The sequence below is a fragment of the Maniola jurtina genome, chromosome 7 (genome assembly GCF_905333055.1).
Source record: "Maniola jurtina chromosome 7, ilManJurt1.1, whole genome shotgun sequence".
NCBI lineage: Eukaryota > Metazoa > Arthropoda > Insecta > Lepidoptera > Nymphalidae > Maniola > Maniola jurtina.
Window position 1 is genome coordinate 3,868,971 of NC_060035.1, and position 27,280 is coordinate 3,896,250.

Here is a 27,280-nt window from a genome sequence, read left to right on the forward strand (position 1 = left end):
AAAATTAATGTAGCAAACGATTATGTGTGCGAAAATTGAAAAAAAAAACACATTCCATGAAAAATCACTGTGATGAAAATAAAATAATTTCATGAAATGAAAGTGAACTAAAAACAGCAGTAGTGCCCATCTCTACTGAATACGTAATTCATACTTACTCGTCAGCATCATATATTTAGCGACACACAAAGTGGAAAAGTTGAAGTTGGCATCCTTTAGTGTAATAACTGCATCGCTGTTGCTAGTTGGCATCAAAAGTTCTAGCAATTCGAGTTCCGTGAGACCAAACTCTGAACAAGTTATATAACCTGAAACATATACGGTCAAATTACTAATTTTATTTGAAAAGAGAAAACTAAATAAAAGTTAGGTAAGGAAAACAATTACCAGCCAATTTACTAAACGATTTTGAACCGAAGACGACTTCCAAGTTATCAAAGGCCCCATCTATGTAATCGCCGCAGCTATTATTTTCAGGACTCTCTTCTACCGCGTCCAACAAGTAGTAACAATTTTGAACTTTGAACTTTTCCTTTTGCGCCGGGGTCAATTGCAGTTGTTCTAAAGACATGGCGCTCGTACAAAATAGGAAAACATTTCTCGGCAAAGACATAGGCAGCCAGGACAGTCCGGTCACGATGTCACATTCTAATGGGTTTACTCTGTGAACGTTGTCGATGAATATTAATAAGATTTCGTCTTTCATTTCTTCGCATCTTTTGAGCAAGCTTTGGAACCAGTTGTTTATGTAGAGGGGGTCAAAACTCGCGTCTTTCGGTAGGTAGCCTTCAGGAATGTTCAAGATGATGGATATCTGTTGGCACATAACCCTCAGCAGTTCTAGATTGTATGCAGATCTCGGCGTAGCGGCTGAGAACCGTATTATCCTCAAGACCGGCTTGGGGAATATTTCCTCGCATTTGAAATAAAGATGCGTCAACAAAGTACTTTTTCCGGAGGCATCGGGCCCGTAAATCAGCACCGGGGGATGTCGACACCTATTCTCGTAGTTTTCTTTGGCGTTATCTAATATATCTCTAGCTGCGTCCTCAATTTTCTTAACATTTACTTTATAAAGACGATTATGTTCTATACATATTCTAAGGTGAGTGATGTGTTCCAAAAATACTTCCTAGAACAAAAAGGCTGAATGAATATTTCTTTCTTTAATGAAAAAATGGAACCCTCATAGGATTACTCGTGTGTTGTCTGTCTGTCGCTGTCAATTTGCTCCAAATGTACTGGACTGATTAATTTTAAGTTCCCTTAAATAGCTTATTACCTGTACAGTCTTTTTCCTGCCCTTCCCCTGATCGGGTTCAGTGCTGAGGCTGTCGTCGACCAGCGACGACACAACCGCTTGCACCTTCTCCCTGAAGGGCGACAGTTTCTCTTCGTTGTCTGACGCCGCGTCCGTCCGCGAGGAGTCTGCTGATATTGCTCTAGAAACATAATTCGAATTAGAATATTCGAAAGAATACTCTCGTACGAAGCGATTTGCTTTCTCGTTTCTAATACGCACTGCTAAAATATGGAATACTCTTCCGGCTTCCGTTTTCCCCACTAACAATAATATTGGTATTGGATAGAATCAGGCGTTACTTTGCGGAAGTTCATGTTTAGCAAGAAACAGTTAAAAATTATTTTAAATCCGCCAACAGCGCGGATGACAACTGTTGGCGGATTATAGCAAAATAATTTTTAACTGTTTCTTGCTAATAATATTGGTGCCTTCAAAAGAAGAGTTCATAAGCACGTTTTGGTCAAGCGCGCTCTACCTTAGGCTGCATCATCTCGTTTTTGGCGATGACGTGATTGCAGTCAAGCGCACGCCTACATAGTGAGAAAAATCTCAGTTATGTTACTTGGATAAAACTGTGACTATAACTCAAGTTTTGTACTGCAAAAAATAACGTAAGTATAACAGTTAGAATATTTTTTTAAATATTTCTTTACACGAGTGCCCGTAAAATGGAGTGTAATATTTTCAGAGCTCTTGTATATTGTAGGTATGTATGTGAGCTTCTTTATTCCACCACAATTTCTATACACCTGAACAGATTTAGATGTATGGTGTATCGTTGGAATCCATTACGTCATCATCCCGATTGCAATGTTTTTATTAATCAAAATATGGCACAGTCGTGTTTTTCACTTTTTTTTAGAACTTTTTAGCTTTATGTTTAAGTCATTTATTATTATATTGGTATACTTACTCTAACCTAATTACATGAGTCTCTGGTAAAACGTCTTCGAACTTTTTTAGTAACTTTTTTAATCTCTGGTGCACTAGCGTCGTTAATTTGGAGTCGTCCGCCTCCAAATCTGGAATGTCTCGATACACAACAATAAGACCTTTCGGATGCTTTCCCGTTGACAATAATTCTGAAACAATTTCTTTGAATTAGCAAAACTACTCATGCTGCTTTCTGTAACCGATAGAATCTATCAAAAGCTTACAAAGGTGATCACACATCTTATCAGAGTAGGTGTAAGCGCCCTCTAGTTACTTAAGTTATTATTATATATTTAATTACGCTATCATACATACACACATACAAACACTCACGCACACATAAAATTCCATCCTATTACCCGCTCTTACACCCCGCTCCTGTCAGTTACCTTTGAACCGGCGTTTACGCACGTCGAGTCTGAAACCCGCTAACTGCGTGACGCCCGCTGTACAAACGCCACGCGCCGCTTGTGTAAAAAACTCATATAACGCTAAATTAATCACGCAAAACCCGCTATTAAACTGTAAAAACGCTACGCTAAGTACATAAGTTAAAATCACATAAACTTTAAAATTAAGTGAAGTGTTCTGCGAATCTGTGCTTCGAAGAAACTATCCACGGAATACGAGAAAGGGAAGACTCCAAACCACCGGTGACCTATCCTGCCTAAATCCAGGTATTTATCCTACAATTTCTCTGGTCCTATCGCACCGTATCCTATTTCTCTTCCTAGAATCGTATTCATATACAATTCAACACTAAACACGCTATTTATTGTATATTTTAATATTCATTGCAATAGAATTATTACGTTCGGAACGTAGGTACCGCCGCTAACAAAAATATACAAAAATCTTGTATAATTACGCATATTTATGTTGAGATCCACGCATTACATTATATTAACGCATTATATATAATTATTTATGTATATTTTTCAATATTTAAAGATTAAAACTTTTTATATCTACCTACAACTAACTCATTATAAAAATTATATCGAAATATTAATTCGCCTGTATTGAGTCTTATTCGCTTGAAATAACGTTTATTTTCGCATATCAGAAAGCAGAATGTCGAAATCTAACGAAACTATTGTTAGATTAGAGGCTAAGAAAGAATTCTTGTTTTTATCAATTCAACAAATATATGATTTAAGTCTGAAGGTGAGTGATTCTGTGAACAGAACGAATTTCTTGTCTCGCGTTCAAAGTTTAGAAAAACTACGTCAAGATTTCGCGATAGTTATAGACGATTTAATTTCAGCCTATTTGAAACATGACCCTCTTTATACGCCGAACTATGCCCCGCTAGGCGCATTTGACACATTATACTGTCAAATTCAATATACTCTAAATGAAATTAAAAGTGAATCCGCTGTGTCACAGTTTGACAACCAATACAGTTTGTTAAATAAAAAATTACCTCCGCTGAATTTAAAAACATTTGATGGCTGTCCGTCAAAATGGACTGTCTTTTATGAAAACTTTTTGAACTTAATACATAACAACAATAGACTCACTGACGTACAGAAAGTCCAATACTTAGTCAGTTGCTTAACTGATAAGGCGCTTTTGGTTTGTTCTGGTATACCACCCACCTCTGAGAATTATCTTATTATATGGAACGCATTATTAGAGAAATATCAAGATACTAGAGTGCAAGCTACTCAATATATAGATACGATTTTAAATTGCAAACAAAATCAACCGCTCGAATCTTTTGTTGATCAATTTTGTTCCGCACAAGCGGCACTGCAACGCCTAGAAATACCAGATTTATCAGACTTTATGATTACGCACATAGCACTCTCAAAGTTAAGTAAAGATGTTGTCACTTTATTTGAACAAAATCATAAACACATTAAAATACCTACTTTTTCCGATTTAAATAATTTCTTAAAAGAACAATTAAAAATACAAACTTTACGCTCCGCTCAAGTTAATACTCACACTCCAAATAAAAAACCTAATTCATATAAACCTAAATCGCAAACTCAGACTTATACTAGTACAGTCAGCAACAACAATAATTATAATTTAAATTCTCAAAATACTCAACGTAAGTGCTTAATCTGTAAAAATCAAGACGCTCATCCGCTTTACAAGTGTGAGGTTTTTAAAAACCAAGACGCTAAAACTAAGCTAGACATAGTGAGAAAAAATAGATTTTGTGAGTTCTGTCTAGGATTTCATTTAAAATTCCGCTGTAAGAGCCAAGGTCGATGTGGGAATTGTGCATCTAGCTCACATCACAGTCTGTTATGTAGCTCTTTTTCCAAGCCTAGATACGAACCCGGGACCTCACAGTCACATGCCACCGCTTACTCACCGAACCGCTATGGTGCTAACGACAGTAACACTCCGATACAGATGCCACCGCAGAATGATAAATCTACTGATTTGCCAAAGATTACAGCACCACCTCCCGCACCTCACGCTCCGCCAACCAATCCTACAGAATTAGCACTTTCAGTGACTACCTCTTCACGCAATTACTCGAAAGATACAACTGTACTTTTACCTACCGCGAAAGTAAATGTATGTAGTAACAATACGCAATACGCTATCCGTTTATTTTTAGATACAGGTTCAATGACTAATTTTATTTCAAAAGAATGTTGCCAACGCTTAAATATGAAAATTAAATTCGCTCCGTCAGTTGTAAAAGGCATTGGTCAAACAGAAAGCACATCCCTGGGATTCGTAACATTTAAAATTTACTCTCGCTTCGACTCACGCTGTTCTTATACTATTACCGCTAGGGTGATAGACACAATTACCGACCACTTACCAAACGCTCGTATCGATGTTTCCCAGTTAACTCATTTACACGCATTGCCATTGGCTGACGACGATTATCATACTCCAGGGCCGATCGATTGCCTAATCGGTAATGAACTGTTCCCCTTCTTGCTTGGGTGTGACAGAGTGGTCTCGCCTCGTTCGTCTGTAGTCGCAGTTCAAAGCACGCTAGGCTACATACTGATGGGGAGAGCAGACTGCGCAGCTCACAACTCGACTCACCGCTCAAACGATTTTAAAACTTTTTTATGTCAGACAGACTCTCCGTCACTTGATGAAATTACTGAACGCTTTTGGTCATTAGAAAATGTACCTAATAAAATTCACATAAGCCCAGATGATGAAGCATGTGAACGCATCTTTAAAGATACTTACTCACGCGATGAAACAGGCCGATATACTGTTCACTTACCCTTTAAAGATGATCCCGCTAAACTCGGTGACTCATACTCGAACGCCAAACTCCGCTTTCTTCAATTAGAGAAGAAATTAAACGCTAATCCCGCTCTTCGTAAAGATTATAACGCAACCATTCAGTCATACATAGACAAAGGTTATCTTACGAAAGTAGACAACCCTTCACGCGATATAAATTGTTATTATATTCCGCACAGAGCTGTTTATCGCCCTGATAAGCAGACTTCGAAAACTCGTATCGTTCTAAACGCTTCAAGTCGAACTACCTCCGGAAAATCGCTTAACGATTTATTATATGTAGGTCCTAACTTACAAAATAACATATTTGAACTCTTAATAAATTTACGCTTATTCTCAATCGCAGTAACCGCAGATATTGAAAAACATTATTTTCAATTAAATTTAACGCCCGCGCATCACGCTTTTCAAAGAATACTTTTTAGATTTGACACTGAGCAATCTATTGACACTTATAACTTCACCGTAGTATCATTTGGAGTATCTAGTTCACCTTATCTCGCTATGAGAGTCGTGCGTCAGCTAGCTGAAGACAGCATTGACAGGTACCCGCTCGCAGCTAATGAAGCTACTCATCACATGTACATGGACGATTACATAAACTCAATCGATGGTTTTGAGAAAGCCAAAGAAACTTATCATGAAATGGTCGATATGTTCAACTCGGGTGGTTTCAATTTAACCAAATGGATCTCCAATGACACTAAATTTCTAAATGAAGTTCCTAGCTCTCATAAAAATCCGCACGCAATTAATTTTGATTCAGATGCTCAAGACGTTACAAAAATAGTAGGAATGCAGTGGCATCCTAAACTCGATACTTTTACTTTTAAAATCAACGCTAAGGAAAGTCCACGCGATTATACAAAACGCTTAATTCTTTCGATTACCGCGCGCCTGTTCGATCCAATCGGTCTAATAGGTCCTGTTACCGCTTTTATGAAACTTCTCGTCCAAGAATGTTGGAAATTAAATCTCGACTGGGATACTCCAGTACCCAGCTCAATCGCTCAACAGTTTGAACAATTTTGTAATGAACTACCACATTTAGAACAAATCAAAATTCCACGCTACGTAGGGATGAACTCTGAATCCCATGTAACGCTCATAGGTTTTTCTGACGCTAGTGAAAAATGCTATAATAATAATAATATATAATAATAATAATCATCTTTATTCCAGATATTACATCCATTTTGTTAGTAATACAAATAACTGCTTATGCCTATGTTAGTAAGTAAGTTTGTTTATTTATTATAATATAATTTTATTTGACTAGATATCCACCCATGAGACACTAAGAGTGCATGTGCAAACCAATCCAGTGTCTCATAAATGGATTATCTAGTTTTTCAGACAATGTCTTCAGAATGTCGTTGGAACTACCGCGGATTCTGCTCATCACCGATGCTGCTCTTTTTCTCATAATTGCATAAAAATCATCGGTACGAGCCTCAGCAAACATCAGTGACGCACTGCAGAATCTCGGCAGCCCCATCAGCACCCTGAATCCATTATTATATTGGACGCGCAGGTCATTGTAGGTCCTCTGCGTATATGACACCCACAGGCTGCACGTGTAGAAAGTTTGGCAATATGCCTTAAAGAGAGTTATTTTTACTTGTTTGTCGCAACGTGCAAACCTGCGAGCTACCATATTGCATCGGACTGCCAATGCCCTGCGCTCCCTTTCTATATCTTTTATATCAGACATGTCTTCCGTAACAATATGCCCTAGATATTTAAACTCTGCGACTCTTTTAAGAGGAACTCCGTTAAGAGTCACAGGAGGGATATCATCCGGCGAGTTACCTTTGCTCTTAAAAACTAATAGCTCACTCTTTTTTACATTATACATGAGTCCATGTGACTCAGCATACGACTCGCACATCTTGAGTAACTTTCTCAGTGCGCTAATTGATGGACTCAGCAGAACCATATCGTCTGCATAACTCAAGTTATTCACCATAGTGCCATCAATAGAGCAGCCGATCCCGGTTCGGCGGAGTCCATCAATCAGCTGATCAATGTAGACGTTAAACAGGGAGGGAGATGTTAGTCCACCCTGTCGAACTCCGCATTCAAGGTGATATGGATCCGAAAAAGCACCAGCCCATTTGACCCTGTTCGTTTGTGAGCTATACCAAAACCTTAATATATTAACCAATTCTGGTGGCACTTTAAGGTCCCTCAGCTTTGTCCACAGCTGTTCGTAACAAACAAGGTCAAATGCCTTAGAAAGATCGAGAAAAGCGGCATAGACAGGTGTCTTCCTGTCAGTATAGTATTTAACAGTCTGCTTGAGCGCCAGTATAGCACTTTCCGTGGATACGTTGCTTCTAAAGCCGAACTGTGCATCATTTAATTTTATATATCCACTGAGCTGGCGGTCAAGCAGACCATCAAACACCTTTCCCAATATTGTAGCTAATGTAATTGGCCTGTAGTTACATTTGTCGGCAATATCACCCGTTTTATTTTTAACTACAGGCACAACTACACTCTCCATTAGGTCTGCAGGAAGGTATGAGTGTCGGATGCAAAACGTATAAAACATAGCAAGGATCCGGTAAACATGAGAACCCGCATTCAACAGGTGCTCTACACTCAGTTCATCATGTCCCGGAGCCTTTCCCCTCGCCAAGCTCTTTATAATACTCTCTACCTCTTTAGCGCTAAATGATAGAGAAGAGCCCGACGCAGGCAAATCAACTCTCTGCGCATACTGATTCCGAGTTAATGGTGATTGGACTCTAAAATGCTCCTTAAATATGTTAGCTACACGTTTTGCATCCGTTTCCCCATCGACGCTAACAGGGAGGCTCGCTCTAGGGTTTAATTTGTTTGTTTCCTTCCAAAATTTATGGAATTTTTTCTGTCTATGCTGCTCTGCTAATACATCCATCTGCAATTGCTCTTTATTTCTCTGACAAAATTTAAGTTTATTTTTAAAATTCTTCTTGCTAGATTTCATGTCTTGAAATTCTTTACCATACAAGAGCATGCCATGTATTTTCCACGTCTCAAATTTTTCACGAGCCTCCCTGTGTGCGTCCTTGACGTACTTATTCCATCCAACCACACGTCTACGCCTCCCAACTCGTCCCGGCTGGTTGCTCGCGATCGCTGCCTCCTGCAGTGCGCGGACAACTTTTCGGTACAACTCATCAATCACAAGCCTATGACTTCCATCCGTACATATATCGTCACAACATGCACTTAGTTCCGGAGGAAAGTCAATGTTTCTCAAAAAGCTGTTACATACTTGTTGATATATATTGGTCTGAGTTCTGTCTCCCCATCTTATTTTGTCTTTGTTTTGTGTTCGTACATCATAATTCCTTGATTTAATTCTTGTAGCATAAAGATTACAATTGATCTCTAGGGGAAAATGATCAGACCAATATACATCGTAGCGCACCTTGGCCTCACTGATCGAGAGCCACGCTGCCTCCGTGGCCACACAGTGGTCGAGCCAGCGACGACATCCATGTGCGTCACTTATAAATGTGTATGTGTCACTGTCTCGCCCGAGCTTAGCAATATCGGCGCATATCCATTTCTGGTCGGTACAAAAATTTAAAAGTTCCTTACCGAAGAGTTCGCCAAGATGCGCATTAAAATCGCCCAACATATATACCGACTCAATGCCACAGGTATCAATTATAGCTACAATTTCACTTAAACAATCATTAAATTCAATAATATTTTCAGCTGAATCCGTAGGCATGTACACATTAACAAACAACAACTCGCGATTGGCAGTTACGCCCTTTATCGCCGTAATGCGATCACTATGACACGGCACTATAGACACTGAGGTAAACACACTTTTCCGCCACAATACCGCCACGCCTCCAAACGGCCTGCCTCTCAGTATCCCAGTGGAGAGATTTATAGATGATTTACCAGTGTACATGAAATCGTTATGTATTTCCCCGAGTAAAGGTATCTCATAAGGCATAAGCCAGGTTTCTTGAAGGGCTATTATATCTGCCGATTGACAAAGTGACTTCACACATTCACTAGATCTCTTAAGGCCCTTGCAATTAAAAGTAATCAATTTTAATTATATATCAATAATATAATTTTAATAATAATCAATTTTTTATGGAGCCGCCGTTTACATACGCGTAAGTTCAGATGAACATTCTTCTGGCTCTGTTCATTTGCTCGCTTCAAAATCTAGAGTCGCACCGCTTAAGAAAACATCACTCGCTCGACTCGAGCTTTGCGCATCTCTTCTATTAGCCAGTTTAATTGATTTGATACGTGAAACTCTTAGTAAGCGCTGCAAAATAAATAATATTTACGCATTTTCTGACGCAACAGTAGCCCTTTCATGGCTTCACTCTCCCGCATATAAATACCATACATTCGTTGCCAATAGGATTACCGAAATTAATTCAAAGTTATCTGCTGAACATTGGTATCATATAAAAGGACGCGAAAATCCTGCGGACATTATATCTCGTCCAGTCACGCCGAAAGAATTATTAGAACGCAAACTTTGGTTTAACGCTCCTCAGTGGACAACGCATCCTATATCGCGATGGCCTATAACGCCTTTTCAAGTAAACGCTCATAATGAAAATTTTGAAGAAGCAAAAATTACTGTTCTGGCAGTTGAAACTTCTGTTTCCGACACTCAACATCCGATTGATATCTTAGCCGAACGCTCTTCTAGCTGGTCTAAATTATTGCGCACCATTGTTTACATGTTAAGATTCTCCAAACGCTTAAAATCACGCGGTTCTATTACAGTTTCAGATCTAGATTTTGCAGAAACTTATATAATTCGCTATGTTCAAAATAAACATTTTTCTCAAGATATTCACGCTCTCAAAAATAATAAACCTTGCTCGAAATCGATCTTAAAACTTAACCCATTTCTCGCAGACGACATCATCAGAGTTGGTGGTCGTTTAAGCAATTCGCAATTAAATTTTGGTCAAAAACATCCAATAATCTTACCTTCTAAAGACCGCATCACTCAACTAATAGTTGATTATTATCATATCACTAATTTGCATACAGGACCCGCGTTATTACTCGCTTTACTCAGACAGAAATTCTGGATCATTGCTGCCAGAAACTTGGTTCGACAACGTGTACACAAATGCAATATTTGTTTTCGCACCAACCCTCAATCTACTTTTCCACAAATGGGAGAGTTACCCGCTTTTAGAGTAGCGCAAGTTAAAGCCTTCGTTCACACCGCTGTGGACTACATGGGACCTTTCTTTGTAACTCACATTCGCCGCCGAGGTATTAAAAGTCATAAAGCGTACGTCTGCATATTTACATGCATGACTACCAAGGCAGTACACCTAGAATTAGTCTCAGATCTTAGTTCTGACTTATTTCTTGCAGCTTTTTTAAGACTAAGCGCACGCAAAGGCCCTGTAAGTCTAATATACAGCGATGGAGCTACTACATTTTTTGGAGCTAAACGCAAATTAGATGAACTTTACACTCTCATACAGTCCAATGCTCATAAAAATTTCATTGAAAATCGCCTCGCAGAACATCGTATTCAATTTAAACATAGCCCGCCTTACGGCCCGCATTTTAATGGTCTTAGCGAAATTAACGTTCGCTGTGTAAAAACGCATTTATACAAGGTAGTAGGGACACAAATCCTTACTTATGAAGAATTAAATACAATTATAATTCAAATCGAAAACTTATTAAATAGTAGACCATTATGTATTTTAAGCTCTGATCCGTCAGATCTTTCCGCACTTACGCCCAATCATTTTCTTAATCTCACTCCCGCAAAATATTTACCTGTCGAGGATTTAACGGATATTCCCGACAGCCGCTTATCCCGCTATCAATTGTTAACTAAAATTACTTGTTCTTTCTGGAAACGCTGGAGCCAAGAATATTTGACTTCTTTACAACACAGACAAAAGTGGAATACTCCATCCAACCCTGTGAGTCTTGGAGCTGTTGTTGTAATCAAAGACTCCAACGTTCATCCTCTTTGCTGGCCTCTAGGAGTTATAGAAGAACTCTATCCAGGGAAAGACAGTATAATTCGAGCAGTCAAAGTTAGAACGCGTTCCGGAAGCTACGTCAGACCTGTAGTTCGGATATGCCCTCTACCTTCTCAATAGGCTGCTATTAACGCTATTAACTTCTATTTAACCGCTTTAAACGCTATAATTTTTATCTCTCTGTCTTGCAATTCGTTCTGTTTAGAGGATTACCTCTAGGCGGGGGAAGTTGTAAGCGCCCTCTAGTTACTTAAGTTATTATTATATATTTAATTACGCTATCATACATACACACATACAAACACTCACGCACACATAAAATTCCATCCTATTACCCGCTCTTACACCCCGCTCCTGTCAGTTACCTTTGAACCGGCGTTTACGCACGTCGAGTCTGAAACCCGCTAACTGCGTGACGCCCGCTGTACAAACGCCACGCGCCGCTTGTGTAAAAAACTCATATAACGCTAAATTAATCACGCAAAACCCGCTATTAAACTGTAAAAACGCTACGCTAAGTACATAAGTTAAAATCACATAAACTTTAAAATTAAGTGAAGTGTTCTGCGAATCTGTGCTTCGAAGAAACTATCCACGGAATACGAGAAAGGGAAGACTCCAAACCACCGGTGACCTATCCTGCCTAAATCCAGGTATTTATCCTACAGTAGGTAAGAGCCGCAAGATGCAGAAAAGCCACCTGCGTACTGCGTAGTGATTAACTCAGTGATGAACACTAAACTATAATAGCAATCAAACTTATTTGTCATTGCTACTTCACTGAATGATACTGAAACAATTTTTCCTAGAAAAACTTCAATGGATTAAAAATAGGTCAAATGAGTTCGGTGGCTATCATTCAGTGTAGATTATTGAGTTAGCGAATCATCCTTCTTACCGAAGCGCTACAATCGTAACGTAAAAAACAAACGTGTGACGTTAGCAGCAAGATCTGACTGCATCGGTTGCATCGAAGAAAATGCTGATGAAGTCAACAAACGGCCATGACGTAACCAGAAGCTCACGTATATTTGTATGGTTTTAACAAAGAATAGATTAATAGATACAATATAGTGACTAGTCACTCGAGTCTACCAGAACTAGATAATGAATTGTTTTTTGCGCATTTGTAGTTTGTACACCTGCGATTCTTGTGACCGTGGGCGATTCCCTTAAAAATAAGTTTTTCAATTACTCAAACAATCGTAAAGTTTATATAGCCCCAAGCAATCAACAAGTACCGTAACATTTCTGCAGTAGTCAAGTAGTTATTGCTGTCGGGAAATCAGGTTAACTCTTGAACTATTTCCCTGATTAAAACATGAAGCAAGCAAAACAACACTGTTATTGTTGATTCATTGTTCACTGTTCGGTTTAATACAGTTGTTTCGATTTCAATCGTTCCCATAATTTCACATGAAAGATTTATTACAGTCATATCATTATTGCGCCCATACGTTCTAATATTAATGGAAGTACATGAAAGTACAATTACCCATTTTCTACTTCTACGAAACCTACTTAATTAGATTTTAGATCAAGAGTACCTAATTTTAATTATATTTTAATAATATAAAATTATATTCTAAACATCATATTATATTAATTAAGTACCTGGAATTACTGGAAAAGAGCTTATCAAAATGCGAAAGGGTCTTAATTACAATTTTGTTCTGTATACTACTTATAATACAGCGCTAATTTACTCTTAATAAAATCTAAAAGGTCTAAAAGTCTAGAACTTTCCCAAGAAAACATGGAAAGGATTTTACTTTTAGACCTATCCATTCAGTTTTTACCTAAGTACCAATCGTCTGTGGCTTCGCTTGGCGAAAATATACATCCTCTTTATTTCCTATCTCGTGAGAATCACGAAACATCCAGCGTTTTTTCTAGTCCACATTATAAAGGGAACCTCTGTACAAAATTTTAGCTTTCTAATCTTAGCGCTGGGCATTGATGAGTCAATGAGTTGGGACTGGTTAGGACGTTTCTTTTTATAAGATAATTTAGAAGATAGTTCCGCCTGTTTCGCTCCAACTTAGACCTCCTCGTTGCTTTTTTAGCAACGATTATCGTCAAGCGCAAGCCTATCACGCAATAAAAAAAATCACCTGTAATCGAATAAGTAAGATTATCAGAAGGTCTTAGGATTTTTTTATAAAAAGATCTTTTTAAACTCACCAAGAGCCGTGTCACATTGTATCTCCACAGGGCTTCGAAGCAGGTTGGTCACATCGGCACCTTTTTCCAAGGCTTCCAGCGCGAGTGTGTTGAACACCTTCTGAACTATTGATAGCCTTTTCCGCTGTTCATCTCGGTCTAATAAATCGCTGAACCTGTTGGACAATAAGTAACCAAAGTTTAGACAAAATCAATAAATATTATTTCAAGATATACTTAGGTGTAAATCATCATCATCACCTAAACTAATCGTCGCGTCATTTGAAAATAGCGCCGCACAGCCGTCATATTGAATTTAAAAAAAATACACCAGTGTCACTCAGGATGTAAGGACTCTAACAACAGCCCATACATCTAAATCTGTTCAGATATTTAGAAGTTATGGTGGAATAACATAATAATAAATAAGAATACACGCTGAAAACACTACACTCCTATTTTCTTACATTCGTGTAAAAAGGTCAGTATTCCATCTTTTCAATATTGTAATCAAGCCAGCCGTATGACGAGACGAGGGATAAAGTAGGTATTAATATTACCTACCGTACAAGGTCAAACGAAATATATTTCTATTTCGCAGCAGATCGTCGTGACCGAAATAGTTTATGTGATCCGATTCGTGACTGATGACCTTTACAGTAGGTACCTACCTACAAACTTAGTTATTGACGTAGATACGTTATGTGCCTTCTTAGGAGTTCTGTGGTCATAGCATAGAATACGCACTGTGATAACTACACTATCTACTCTTATGATAACAAGTGTAAATTAAAAATTTATAACACCCCCGACTAGTAAAGGTTGCAGTAACTAGAAACAAGTGTAAATTAAAAATTTATAATACCCCCGACAAGTAAAGGTTGCAGTAACTAGAAAAGAGCTGACAACTTTCAAACGGCTGAACCGATTTTCTTAGTAATAGCTAAGAACACTCTCGATCAAGCTACCTTTCAAACAAAAAAAAAAACTAAATTAAAATCGGTTCATTAGTTTAGGAGCTACGATGCCACAGACAGATACACAGATACATGGATACACAGATAAACACGTCAAACTTATAACACCCCTCTTTTTGGGTAGGGGGCTAAAAATGTAACTGGACGATTTTAGAGTGGATTTCGGTTTGTAAAACCCTACTTTTCATCCCAGGAAATCAAAGAGTTCCCTTTGATTTTCTGGGATAGAAAGTGGCCTATGTTGTTCTATCATTGGACATACCAATGTCCATGCAAGAAATCACGCCGACTGTTGGTTTGTCTTCTATCATGCTCCGTTGCGGCATGATTGAGGGACAAACTAACCTACCAATAATGAATAAACCAACAAACAAACACACTTGCGTATTTATGATACGGATAATGATCACTTTCTATATTACAAATGGCAAAGTGTGATTTGTTTGTTGGTTGTCCTTCAATCAAGCCGCAAAAAAAACTACGGCTCGAAGTAATTTTTGCATGGATATTTGAAATCTGGAGAGTTATATAGGGTACATTTTATCCCGGAAAATCAAAGTGTTCTCAAGGGATTTTTAAAAACTAAACCCACAGAAGTCTAGGGCATCAGCTAGTAATACAAACCTACATAGGTACACATAAATAAGTCTATACCTATCTAAAAAGGGTCAACGTTTATTGAATAATGCAAGTAATCTCACCATCCTATAGATTTCTCGGGTCTTTTTTCGTTAGAAAAGATAGCTTCGAAGGTGTAGCAAATATTTAGGTACTTATTTGTAGGGTTACCAATATTGTTAACAGGTTTTACCTACTGAATTAATACTGTAGATACACAGGGTAAATGTATAGAAATGTAACAAAAGGAGAATAATTTATAGGAAACGAATTCTATTCTTGTAAAATTCTACAATTATCGTCAAAATTTCAGATGTTATATCCAAGTAATAAAGTTTTTTACTAAGACTCTAACGGCATGTAGAGACGAGGGATTATGCCCGCGGAGGACAGAAGTTATGTTTTACTACGATTTTTCGACGTATTATAAGCTGTCCATCTTGTGCGTTATGCGATGCATATGTAATCAATTTTTGCCCTCCGCGGCCAAATAGTCCGTTGTCTGTGTAGGCCCGTAGATTAACGATATGTGGTAATAACCAAGACTTACGGAAATACTTTATACGTATGGACTAAGGAGGGACAACGTTGCTTTGGATCATCAGTACTCACAACAAAATATCAAAAACACTGTAGAACCTCAGAATACATAATAGTACAGTGGTAGAACCAAAATCGGTGTTATGTAGGTTTATTTAACATTATAAATGTGAAAGTGTGTTGGTTCGATTGTTTATCCTTCCTTCACGCACTAACTAAGCAACCAATCGACTTCATTTTTGGCATAGAGATAGTTGAAAGGACGGAGAGTAACAGAGACTACTTTTTATCCCGGAAAATTAAAGAGTTCCCACGGAATTTTGAAAACCTAAATCCGTGTATTTAGGTTTTTAAAAATCCTTTGGGACCTGTGCCTCCCTATGATGCCCGAACCAAATCTTGGGCATACTTACCTACCTACTTAGTCACGTTATAATTTAAGTTATCACCGTCTTTTTTCACACTTGAAAATCCTGTGAGGCAATAAAACTAGTCCGTTTTTTGCATTTGGACTTTGTTTTATCAGGATTTTGTTTTATACGTGGTTACTACGTCATTTTGGTCACCCTTTTAAGGTACAAAGGACTCTTGGTCGTTCAATAAATTACTTTCTTTACGACCCCACTGAGTAATCGGATCTTATTCCAGAGAATGATCGTAAACTGTTACAGCCCAAATAGAGGGTTCCAAATACGAATAAGGAGGATGTCTAAAAAATAAGATGAAAGTATCCAGTCCTATACGATTTGTAACATTTTAACCCCCGACCCAAAAAAAGGGGTGTTATAAGTTTGACGTGTGTATCTGTGTATCTGTCTGTAGCATCGTAGCTCCTAAACTAATGAAGCGATTTTAATTTAGTTTTTTTTTTGCTTGATCGAGAGTGTTCTTAGCTATAATCCAAGAAAATCGGTTCAACCGTTTGAAAGTTATCAGCTCTTTCCTAGTTACTGTAACCTTCACTCTTCGGGGGTGTTATACATTTTTAATTTACACTTGTATTTGATATAGGCATCGTTACTGCTACATGAACTTATGGATATAGGTCTCTTAAAGGTATTTCCACACTCTACGACCTTGCAACGATCTCCTGTGACTTGCAACGTTTCAATTTTGATGTCATCTATCCACTTATAGTGGGGCGGTCTACTAACATTGCGCATTGCATTGGGGTCGTCATTAATTCAGCACCTTGTGACCTCAATGTCTATCAGCAACCCGACCTACACGAGTAAGACCCGTCCAGTGCCAATTCAGATTTGCGGTTCGAGTCTGCTATGTCGGGTACCTAACTACCTACCTATTTCCGTAAGTACACAGACATGGAGTTTACATTTAGGTATATCGCTGCGTAAGTACGATTAAAATTGACTTCTCTGATTCTCTCACTCTTCCTCAAAAAGTGTTTCCTCCGGATGCAAGCTATCTAGCTGTACCAAACGTCAATATCGACTAATCAGATGAGTCTTGAAAAGCTAACAGACGGACAGACACACTTTTGTATTTAAAATATTACTATGGATATATTTATTTCTATTTCCATTATTTTGATCATGGCCCGATATACCGACCATAGAGTACGTACCTACTGAGATTCGGATAAGATAATAGAGTTAATGTTCTTATTTTTTCAGACTTAGCCTAATTATGCTGACGAATAGCGACATTTCAGCGAATCGGAATTCCCGTCGGGCATGATAGTGTAAACAACTCGACAGTACGAGATGTGCCAATGAATTTTTTATTTAATTTCGTGTAAAGATAAGCCAGATTAGCGCGACGTGGCACATTAATAAAAGGTTTTAATTAAAAAATAACAAATGGATGAGTCTGAAGGCTCGTAAATTTTTGTGCGAATGAACCGGCGGGGGATTAATTTGTGCAACGCCCTCGTCATTAAACTGAAGACAAAGATTGAACTTACAAACCGAATTCCACACTATCATTATATTCGAAAAATCATGATTTTTAGGGTTCCGTACCTCAAAAGGAAAAACGGAACGCTTATAGGATCATTTTGTTGTCTGTCTGTCTGCCTGTCCGTCCGTCCGTCCGTCGTGTCTATCAAGAAAACCTATAGGGTACTTCCCTTTGACCTCGAATCATGAAATTTGACAGGTAGATAGGTCTTATAGCACAAGTATAAAGGAATAAATCTGAAAACCGTGAATTTATGGTAACATCACAGAAAAAATAAATAAAATGTGTTCTAATTTTCAAAGTAAGATGACTATACCAAGTGGGACATCATATGAAAGGGCTTTACTTGTACATTCTAAAACAGAATTTTATTTATTTTTAAGCAGAATAGTTTTTGATTTATCGTACAAAATGTCGGAAGAAGTACCCTCGGTGCGGGAGTCTGACTCGCACTTTTTTTTAACTTGCAGTTTTTTTAAATTAAATTCTCTTTAATAATGAATTCTACGTCCATACACTACCACTATGCAAAACATCACATCTAAAATCCAAAACACTAAATTCTCATCGCCTTCTAAGTGGTAATTGCCATCGACGTATGCGTGCTGTTTGAGCTGATTCCGATTTGATGAGCTTTTCGGACGTTTCACTCGTGAATGGTAAGACTAGCTAGTAAGTTGACCATCTATTTAATTAGACTTACCATTTCTCATTACCACTTAGAAAAATGGTAAGTAGGTATTCTTGCAGTTGAGCCGATGATACGCGCGTATAATTGCGCGAATGATCTCGAATGGTACCTAAGATTAACAAGTAGTATCTATTATATTGGACTTACCATTTCTCATCGCCTTCTAAGTGGTAATTGCCGTCGCCGTTGAGCCTATAACATGCGCGTATGAGTGCTGTTTGAGCTGATTCCGATTTGATAAGCTGTTCGAACGTTTCACCAGCTATCTTGAATGGTAGGACTGGCTGGTAGGTTGACGTGTCACCACCGATAAAGCACTAGAAAAAGATGTACTTGTAAAAATGTATTCAAAGCTTTTTAAGAATTACGAGCGCCGCGAAACTTGCATTAAACTAATTTACAAGACCTCGTTGCTGACGCTTTTGTTAAGGAGCACTTTTACAAAGTATGGTAACACTTTTTTTCTTTAGCGTTTGAATAGTTGCAAGAGATATTTCTAATAAATAAATTACACGGCTAAAGTATTAACTCACGTTTTTTATCGGAGTACCTAAGTACCTTAGTCTGATTCGTAGTAGTTTTAGTACTCATTTTAGCCTTTTTATTTAGGTAGGTATACCTTTTCTTTTTTTCTTCTTCAAATGCTTCAGTGACTAGCTAAGGCTGGTGTCAGTTGTTTATATTTCCTATCCTTCATCAAGTTTGGGCTTGTTTGACATATTTTACGAGTAGAAAGTGCTTTGAGAAAAGCGTAGTTTTTAAATAAAACTTATTGAATACAAAACTTCAAGAGTAAATACATATAAAAGGTTGGGTACTAGAAAACACAACACTACGTAGCAGAAATCATCTTACTAATATTAAAACGCAAAAGTTTGTACGTATGTATTGATGTTTGTTACTCTACTACTAAAACTACTACACGGATTTGGCTGAAATTTGGAATGGAGATAGATTATACCCTAGATTAATAGAAGGCTACTTTTGTGCCGGAAAATGAATGAGTTCCCGCGGGATTTTAAAAACCCTATATCCACGGGAACGAAGTCGCGGGCAACAGCTAGTATAAAATAAACTTACTAGAAAGTATCCTGCCTTCGACGCATGGTTGCAGGATCGTATTTCTTCGAGATGGTATCGAAGCAATGCCGGGTTCGTCTCGTCCCCGCCATCCGTGCCATAGTGCATGTCCACGAACTCAAACTGCAGGAGAAATAAAAAGACTTACTTAAAAATACTATATATATCGCCAAACTCTCATCCAAAATATTGAGTGCCTGAAGATCAAAGGCTTGGAATAGTGCATGTTGCCATTTTACGGATGCGAAAGATGGTCGCTAACTATGTGCTCAGTCACTCGGCGGACGATAAAGAACCAAATTGCCGCAGCCGAGAATTGAACCCAGGACCTCCCAAGTCCCAATTATACAAAACACAGCGCTCATCACTGCGCCAAGGAGTCGTCAAAATAAATCTTACCTATGAGCGGTTACTTTATGAGAAAAGTTTTTTCTCTTAATTATCCTGACTGCGACAGTTTTAAGGGCGCTCACCATAATTTATCTAATACCGATTGAGTTCTAACGAGGAAGAGAGACGGGAGTTCTTTCTTCAATTTGATCTTCATATTCTCACGCATTTTCATCTTCTGTCTTACTCATCACCGAGTACGAGTTAGGCAATGTAGAATGTACGTAGCATGTCTAATGTCTATGGTATAAATGTGTCATTGAAATAAAGAATCATAAAAAGAAAGCGCAAGCTTTAGCATTCAAATGCATAAAATTCCAATGATGAAACTGCACATTAAATTAATTCATTTATTCATGTAAAAGTAATAATAGCCTAGGCCTTAGACCCACAAGCATCTTTATAGACAAAAGATGCTACCTAAATAAATTACTGGACTTAGTGAGCCAAGGCCCAAGACTACTGAATTTATTTACATTAATTTATTTCCTACGAAAAGCCTACGAGTTAAAAATAAAATTCAATTTCAGATTGGTCAAACTGAATTTGGACTGAATCTGAACAGAATTCAGAATTGGACTGTCCGAATTTTAAATTATTATTTTTTCCACTTCAAACTGCGCCAACATGGCTGCGACATCAATCATATGCAAAAACTACTTTTCCGTGAAAGGTTTCCGTTCCGTTTAAAATATTTAGGTTAAAATATTTTTAACAACTAGGTACTTAAATATTTTCGGTTAAAATTGTATTCACGTGATAAAATCGAATGGATTATGATAAATAAGCCTAGAGTGATTTATGTACATTCGTGGATTGTGATTTGAGTTGAGCCCAATGAGTCCAATGTAAATATACGAGGGATTCGAGTGAAGTGAAATTTCAGACGTTCATTTCAATGCATTGTGCGGTCATAATTTGGGGAACTACCGAACTAGAGAGCGACTGCGGCTAATCCAGCTTTAAGCTAGGGTTGCCAGTTGAAGAAAACTAGGTTTTTAGACACTTAGCTACCGATCAACTTTTTCCGTATAATCTAGATTTTTTGCAGTCTGCCTAAAAGTTTCGTCAGGGTATGGTCAGGGTGCATAGATCGAAAAACGATAGACTTTGGGGCCCAAAGTGCTAGAATGGAAAGCGCAGCGTTGGGAGACCTTTCCTCCACTAGACTGACAGATGATATCAAACGAGTCGGAGAGAGGTACTGGAATTAAGCGACGTAAGACCGTGATCAATGATCATAGATAATCACACTAATATTATAAAGGCGAAAGTTTGTATGTGTATGTGTGTGTGAATGTGTGTGTGTGTGTGTATGTTTGTTACTCCTTCACGCAAAAACTACTGGACGGATTTGGCTGAAATTTGGAATGAAGATAGATAATATCCTGGATTAGCACATAGGCTACTTTTTATCCCGGAAAATCAAATGTTCCCACGGGATTTCGAAAAAGCTAAATCCACGCGGGCGAAGTCGCGGGCATCGGCTAGTACATAATAAGTATAGTCACCGTGACGTGCGGAAGTCCCTAAAAGAGACCTATGTTCAGTAGTGGACGTCTACCGGTTGGCGATGATGATGATGATTGTAAAAGCTCTATTTAAAAGTTATTTACATGAAGCTATGAGCTTTGTTTTAGCGTATGGTAAAATCTATGACGACAGTATGTTTTTAGCGGAAGCCTGATTTAAAAATGAGTTAGATTACGGATTAAGCACTAAAGGCCGATTCACACCAAGCACGTACACGTAACACGTGCGAGTTATGCGCGTAAACCCCTAACACACCGGGTAACGCATACGTCCACGCTTTACGCAAGCGGTGCTACATGTTTCATACAGCTCCATACATTACGCAATGGTACGCGCTACGTCTACGCTTACGCAGCCTGTGTGAACGAGCTATCGAATAATAAGCGCTGAAATATCAAAAAATGTACTTAGATCTAGTGTAGTGCAAAACTGCAGTAAAATTTTAGGCCGTGCATGAAATGGCACGATCAAAATAAGCGTCCGTCGCGCGATTTTATTTGCATCCGGGACGACAATTTTATTTGCCCGGTCGCTTCATGGGCTTGCAAATGCATGTCGTGAAATAAATCATAAGTACCTTATGATTTTACAGTTAGTGAGAAAAAATGACAGCCCTAGGTTAAATGTGGTACCAAAGTTTGTATAGCACAAATTACTATGTGCAACTGTTGTTTGAATGAGAACATAATTAATCTGAAAATTTTGTAATTTAGTTTGACATTTAGCTACGTTTTTAACCCCCGACCCAAAAAGAGGGGTGTTATAAGTTTAAAGTTAAAGTTAGGAATAATTCGTAATCTAGGTATACTAATAGTTTGTGAGTTTGTATTTGTACCTACTGGGACAAACTGCGATTTTGAAAGTTCTTTTACTACAGATAGCTCTATTATCTATTTACAGTCTACAGTAACTAAGGTAGTGCTATAAAATTAGATCATGCAGATCAAGTCGCGGGCAAAAGCCTACTACATTTAGTAAATTTAGTAAGATCCTGGATAGCTCAGCGGTTGAGGAGCGGACTGAATTCCGAAAGGTCGGCGGTTCAAAGCCCACCCGTTGCACTATTGTAGTACCCACTCCTGGCACAAGCTTTCGCTTAATTGGAGGGGAAAGGGGAGTTAGCATGGCTAATATTCTTTATAAAAAAAAAAGTACTTACTATGACTTTTGAACCGAAAAACTCATTCCATTTAGTAGCCACACCACTATGGTTTCAAATAACCAGCATTAATTAAAATAAAGCTACATTTAGATTTTAGGTATGAATTGAATGTGTTATTTGGGTCGAGCGCTTAGTACCCGTAACTTACCGTACATTATTGATCCCTCATCGCAGATGTGACCGCATGCATTTGCTTACTAAGCACCCTACACATTTCTGGCATTGTTTTGCTATATACCACGTAATATATGTGTTGTATATCTCCTACAGAGACTAGCAGTGAAAGAATGTGGCGGTGATAGCCTAATGGTTAGGACGTTAGCTTTCCAGCCGGGGGTTTGGGGTTCGATCCTTGGCACGCACCTCTAATTTCTCGTAGCTTTTGCATTAAGTATCACTTGCTTTAACGGTGAAGGAAAACATCGTGAGGAAACCTGCATGTCTGTGAGTTCTCCATAATGTTCTCAAAGGTGTGTGAAGTCTGCCGAAGCGCACTTGGCTATGGCTTAAGGACACTCGTGTTCAGTAGTGAGCCGGCGATATTGATCGATTGATCATGATGATGATGATGACAGACTCTACAATCTTAGGATTGTAGATCTCTGATGGTAGAGATGATACAAGGCCTTTTTTGTTCTGGAGTATAAGATTATTTGTATTTTGTAGTTTTCTAAAACCTACCTCAAACTCGAAGGATTGGGCTTTTTAAGAACCCTGGCAGGTCAACAGATATGTAACTAGTATCAGTTGTTAGGACCCGATGTTAGAAATATATTGATTAAACCAGCTATATTCACCAGATTTAATAATGAATGAAATAGAAAACGAAAATTTTTACGTATATTTTCCTTTTTAATTTTCATAATGTCCATATAACTAATTCATAAAAAATTATGGACATTTTTAAAATTAAAATGAATAGGTACCGAAAATCCTCAAGTTTCTAATCCCAGAGGTTTGGGCTGTACGTTGATAGATGAGACAGACAGTCATGACAAGTCTTTTTATTTATAGAATATATTTTACTAAGAAATATCTTTACAAAAATCCCACGTTCTGGAATGGAAATAAAGGAAATTCATTAACTAACCATCAACAAAGCCACGGCATATTTTTTCACGCAAGCAGCTTCAAGAAGAGCGCTTCCGGCGGGTAGCGGAGATGGGTACATCCGGTAAGCGACGCCAATGTGGGACTCCTAGGTAATCTGAGCTTACATCTTTTTACCTACCTACTGCATTGCGTCTTAGTATTCTCTAAAAAAATCTATTTACAAATCTGTGCTTTTGAGTATGCAGTTTTATAAAGAAATGGATTTGGTACACGGCCGTGAGAGTAAAGAATATCATAATAATTATTATGGTCTATAAATAAATCCTATTGAGATGGCCTTGCCATCCGTCATACGGTTTTATGACTGTCGGAAATTTGAAGCCTTGCTCTTAAAAACAAAAATCTCGCACGAAAAGAAATAAATTAGTTAAGATTCTGAGTAATTGTAGGAAAGGAAGTATAAAAAACAAAAGTGCAAAATAAATTGCTCTAAAGCTAAATTGCGTTAGGGTCGGTCATAAATTAGATAAAAGTCGTAAATTTTAACTTAGAAATCTCTACAAGTGTACAAAATTGTAATCACGTGTTATGCGAGTGGTCTAGGCAAGGCAAGGGCGTGAGAAAGTAAAAGGTACGGCCCATTAAGGGAAGTTTGAAATACATTTTATTTTCAGCCAATTAGCCATCAGCCAGAGAAATTCTGTGCGCAAGAGTGAACCAATCAGAAACCGAAATTTCGCTGGTTTTTTTTTGCATTTCAGATCATGGGCGTGGACAAAGACATCCGTGTGGACGTTTTAAGTCTACACTGGGGGACCGAGAGGGACATTCGATTGAGGTCTGGCTCAACGTGCAGTAGAGCCTAACAGTGAATATTAAAGTGTAGAAATATATTGCAATTGTATAGTTAATAATAGAAAAATTATAAATAGAATAAAATAGTGTGTATCCGGGCCAGCAGAAGCTGATATAGGGTGATGTACTAATTTACATTATATTTTAAACTAGATTATTTGAAAATCAGTTCCAAAAATCTTGAGTATAGAATTACCTCACAAACTAAACTAGAGATGGTATTTGAGATATTAGGAGGTGTTACAATATTGTGTATAGCTATTAGATTTTGAATCCGAAATTAGAGAAATGGGACATTTCTCTTTGTGGAACTAGGATTCAAATATATCTAGAATAAATAATGAATATATTATAATTTACGCATAATGTGTGTCCTTAAAATTTACTTTATTATAGAAGTAAGAATTATAGATAATATCTCTATTGATTATGTGGGCATGTGTGTATTTTAGATAAAATGGTGTACATAATATTATATAAAGCCGAAAGGGTTTTTTTGTTTGAATATTTGCTTTTCCCTTTCAATAATTAGTATGGCTTAGGAAGCAAATATTCGGCCAGGAATTAATTAATGTAATAAAGTTACTTAATTCCCAGTCTAAATAATAAATTCAGTTTCTCTTCTTTATTTGGTTTTAAACTGAGTGAGTAGTAGAAAATCTATTCACCAGTAATAAATTATATGAATATTATTTTCCTCTTTTATTGCTATATTTAATTATACCTATATGAAGTAGTGAATATTGGAAGGAGATTCAAGTTAAAGATTTATTAGTTATGGTTCATTTGATTTTTTGATATACCTCAAACTTAAGTCACATGTGTGCATATTTAATTTGATAACCTTCAATATTGACTTTCTCTCTCTAATACATACCTAAATAAAAGTACTTACTATGGAACTAAGAAATACAAATTTCTTCCATCTTACATTGAAATTAGTATTGAAATTGAGTAAATAAAATAACGTCATTTAGTGGAAGTTGATCACAAAAGTTAGGACGAAGCATCATTATCATCATCATGATCAATCTTTTATATGGTTATGAATGAACTAGAACATTTGAGAGAACTCTAGGGATGTGAAATTCTCACGATGGTTTTTCTTTATACTTCTATTTTCACAAAACGATTAGTACCTAATTTACCAAGAATGCTCTACACTACTAAAGATAATAGAGTTGGCTGGGTTCGAATCTCAGGCTAAAGACAAAGGGACCTTTTTACTTTCGAGTCATAGCTAAATTTCATCTACTTACCCCGAACGAGACAATGGAGTACACGCTGCCTCCAGAGGGCAGATGGCGAGGCAGGTAGGTACCTTTTTTTATTGTGTACCGATCTTCCCCAAACAGCATTTTAGGTAACATTATCTGTTAAAACCGACGCCAGCTGAATTTGTGAATCACCGAGTTTTTGAATAGATAAAAATACTAGTTTTGCTGTACTTTGTAATTCCTTTGCTTGATATTATATGGTACATGGTTGATTGGTGACGTACCAGCAGCGAGATTCCGGCACAAAGCAAACACGTCATGTCTTTATACAGCTGGACTCTCCGAACTAATAAATTGGCCAATTTATTGACAATCAATCAAACAAATATATATATATATACAAAAATACCATGGTTTTGGGGCGAGCCCAGAGCTCACTGAAAAGAACCTAGGTTTCCGTACCTAGGCAATTGAAAACGCTTCGCAGCGAAAATAGGAGAGTCCAATTGCTGTGCCCCACATAACATGGATTAAGGCTGAAGTTTCAGCGTAGGTATTTCCCCCGTGCTTGAGGAATGCCGGTTGGTCTCAAACCGATGGCCTAAATAAGGCAAATACACGTATCAACTGATTTTCCACACTAACAGGACGTTCTAAATTAGCAAATCTCTCCACTCATTATATCTATTTTGAGGAGTTGAAATTTTACATTAATTTTTTATAATTCAATCCGTGTAAACCTGTTAGCTGGTCGAGAAGTCTACGTGTTCACCCAACGTACTGTACCAATTAATTACTTGTAAATAACTCATGACTTAAATACCTAGGTGTTTCTATAATTCAGCTGAGTTTATTTCTTATTTTATCTCTTCATAATGCCTAATCTTAACCACTAGTATAGACGATCACACCGTACCATCACAGAAAATTGGTGCCGAGTGACCAGGGATCTATGTACGTATTCGAAATAACGATATGACTAGATTTACATTAACATAAAAATAACACAACGTAGAAATTGTGATTGGGTATTTGAGAGAGAAAAATTTATAAACTTACATTACTATTTATAAATTATAAGTTTTAAGGACACACTGCATGTTGTTTTATATTTATATGTTGTACATTTACATTTATTTATGTATAGGGGGAGCAGGAGAGCAGAAATAAGCTGTATGTCTTATAAATGTAAAATTTACAGGTTTTCAGAAGATACTACAGAGATCGAGCTATTATTCCTTGCTTATTTCTCAGGCTTAATTTTTTTCAAACTCTGAGAATGCATATAATCGAAGCAGACCCAAACATGTGATTGCAATTAGTATCAGTATTATATTAGTATTAAAAATACGGCTTCGCGACTTATGAAAGTTATTCAAATAAAATTTAAAATAGTACCAAAGTAGGTAAAAGAAATAGGGTCAAATTGAAAAAAAAAAAAAAGGATGTCTTCAGGTAGAAAAGGACGTAGAACAAAGCAAGTAGGTGCGGGGCAAAGCGATGTTAGTACCGTAGAATCGAGCGAGCAAACAACGACCTTAGGGAATGCTACATTAGAGTTGATTTTGAAAAAAATCACCGAATTCGAAGCAAAATTACAACA

The 27,280-nt window shown here is 37.5% G+C and overlaps 1 protein-coding gene across 5 annotated transcripts in view; it reads right to left on the reverse strand.

Annotated features, from left to right (window-relative positions):
• The window catches only part of LOC123866845 (protein qui-1), a 153,365-nt gene that overhangs the window by 64,930 nt on the left and 61,155 nt on the right, over positions 1-27,280 (reverse strand). For all 5 annotated transcript variants that reach the window (XM_045908555.1, XM_045908554.1, XM_045908556.1 and 2 more), the window contains 7 exons: positions 19,468-19,590; positions 18,535-18,704; positions 13,663-13,817; positions 2,217-2,385; positions 1,283-1,442; positions 388-1,132; positions 159-308 (listed from right to left, as the gene is read on the reverse strand). In XM_045908555.1, coding sequence (XP_045764511.1) covers positions 159-308; positions 388-1,132; positions 1,283-1,442; positions 2,217-2,385; positions 13,663-13,817; positions 18,535-18,704; positions 19,468-19,590 — 1,672 coding nt within the window. The remainder of the gene's footprint in view (positions 1-158; positions 309-387; positions 1,133-1,282; positions 1,443-2,216; positions 2,386-13,662; positions 13,818-18,534; positions 18,705-19,467; positions 19,591-27,280) is intronic.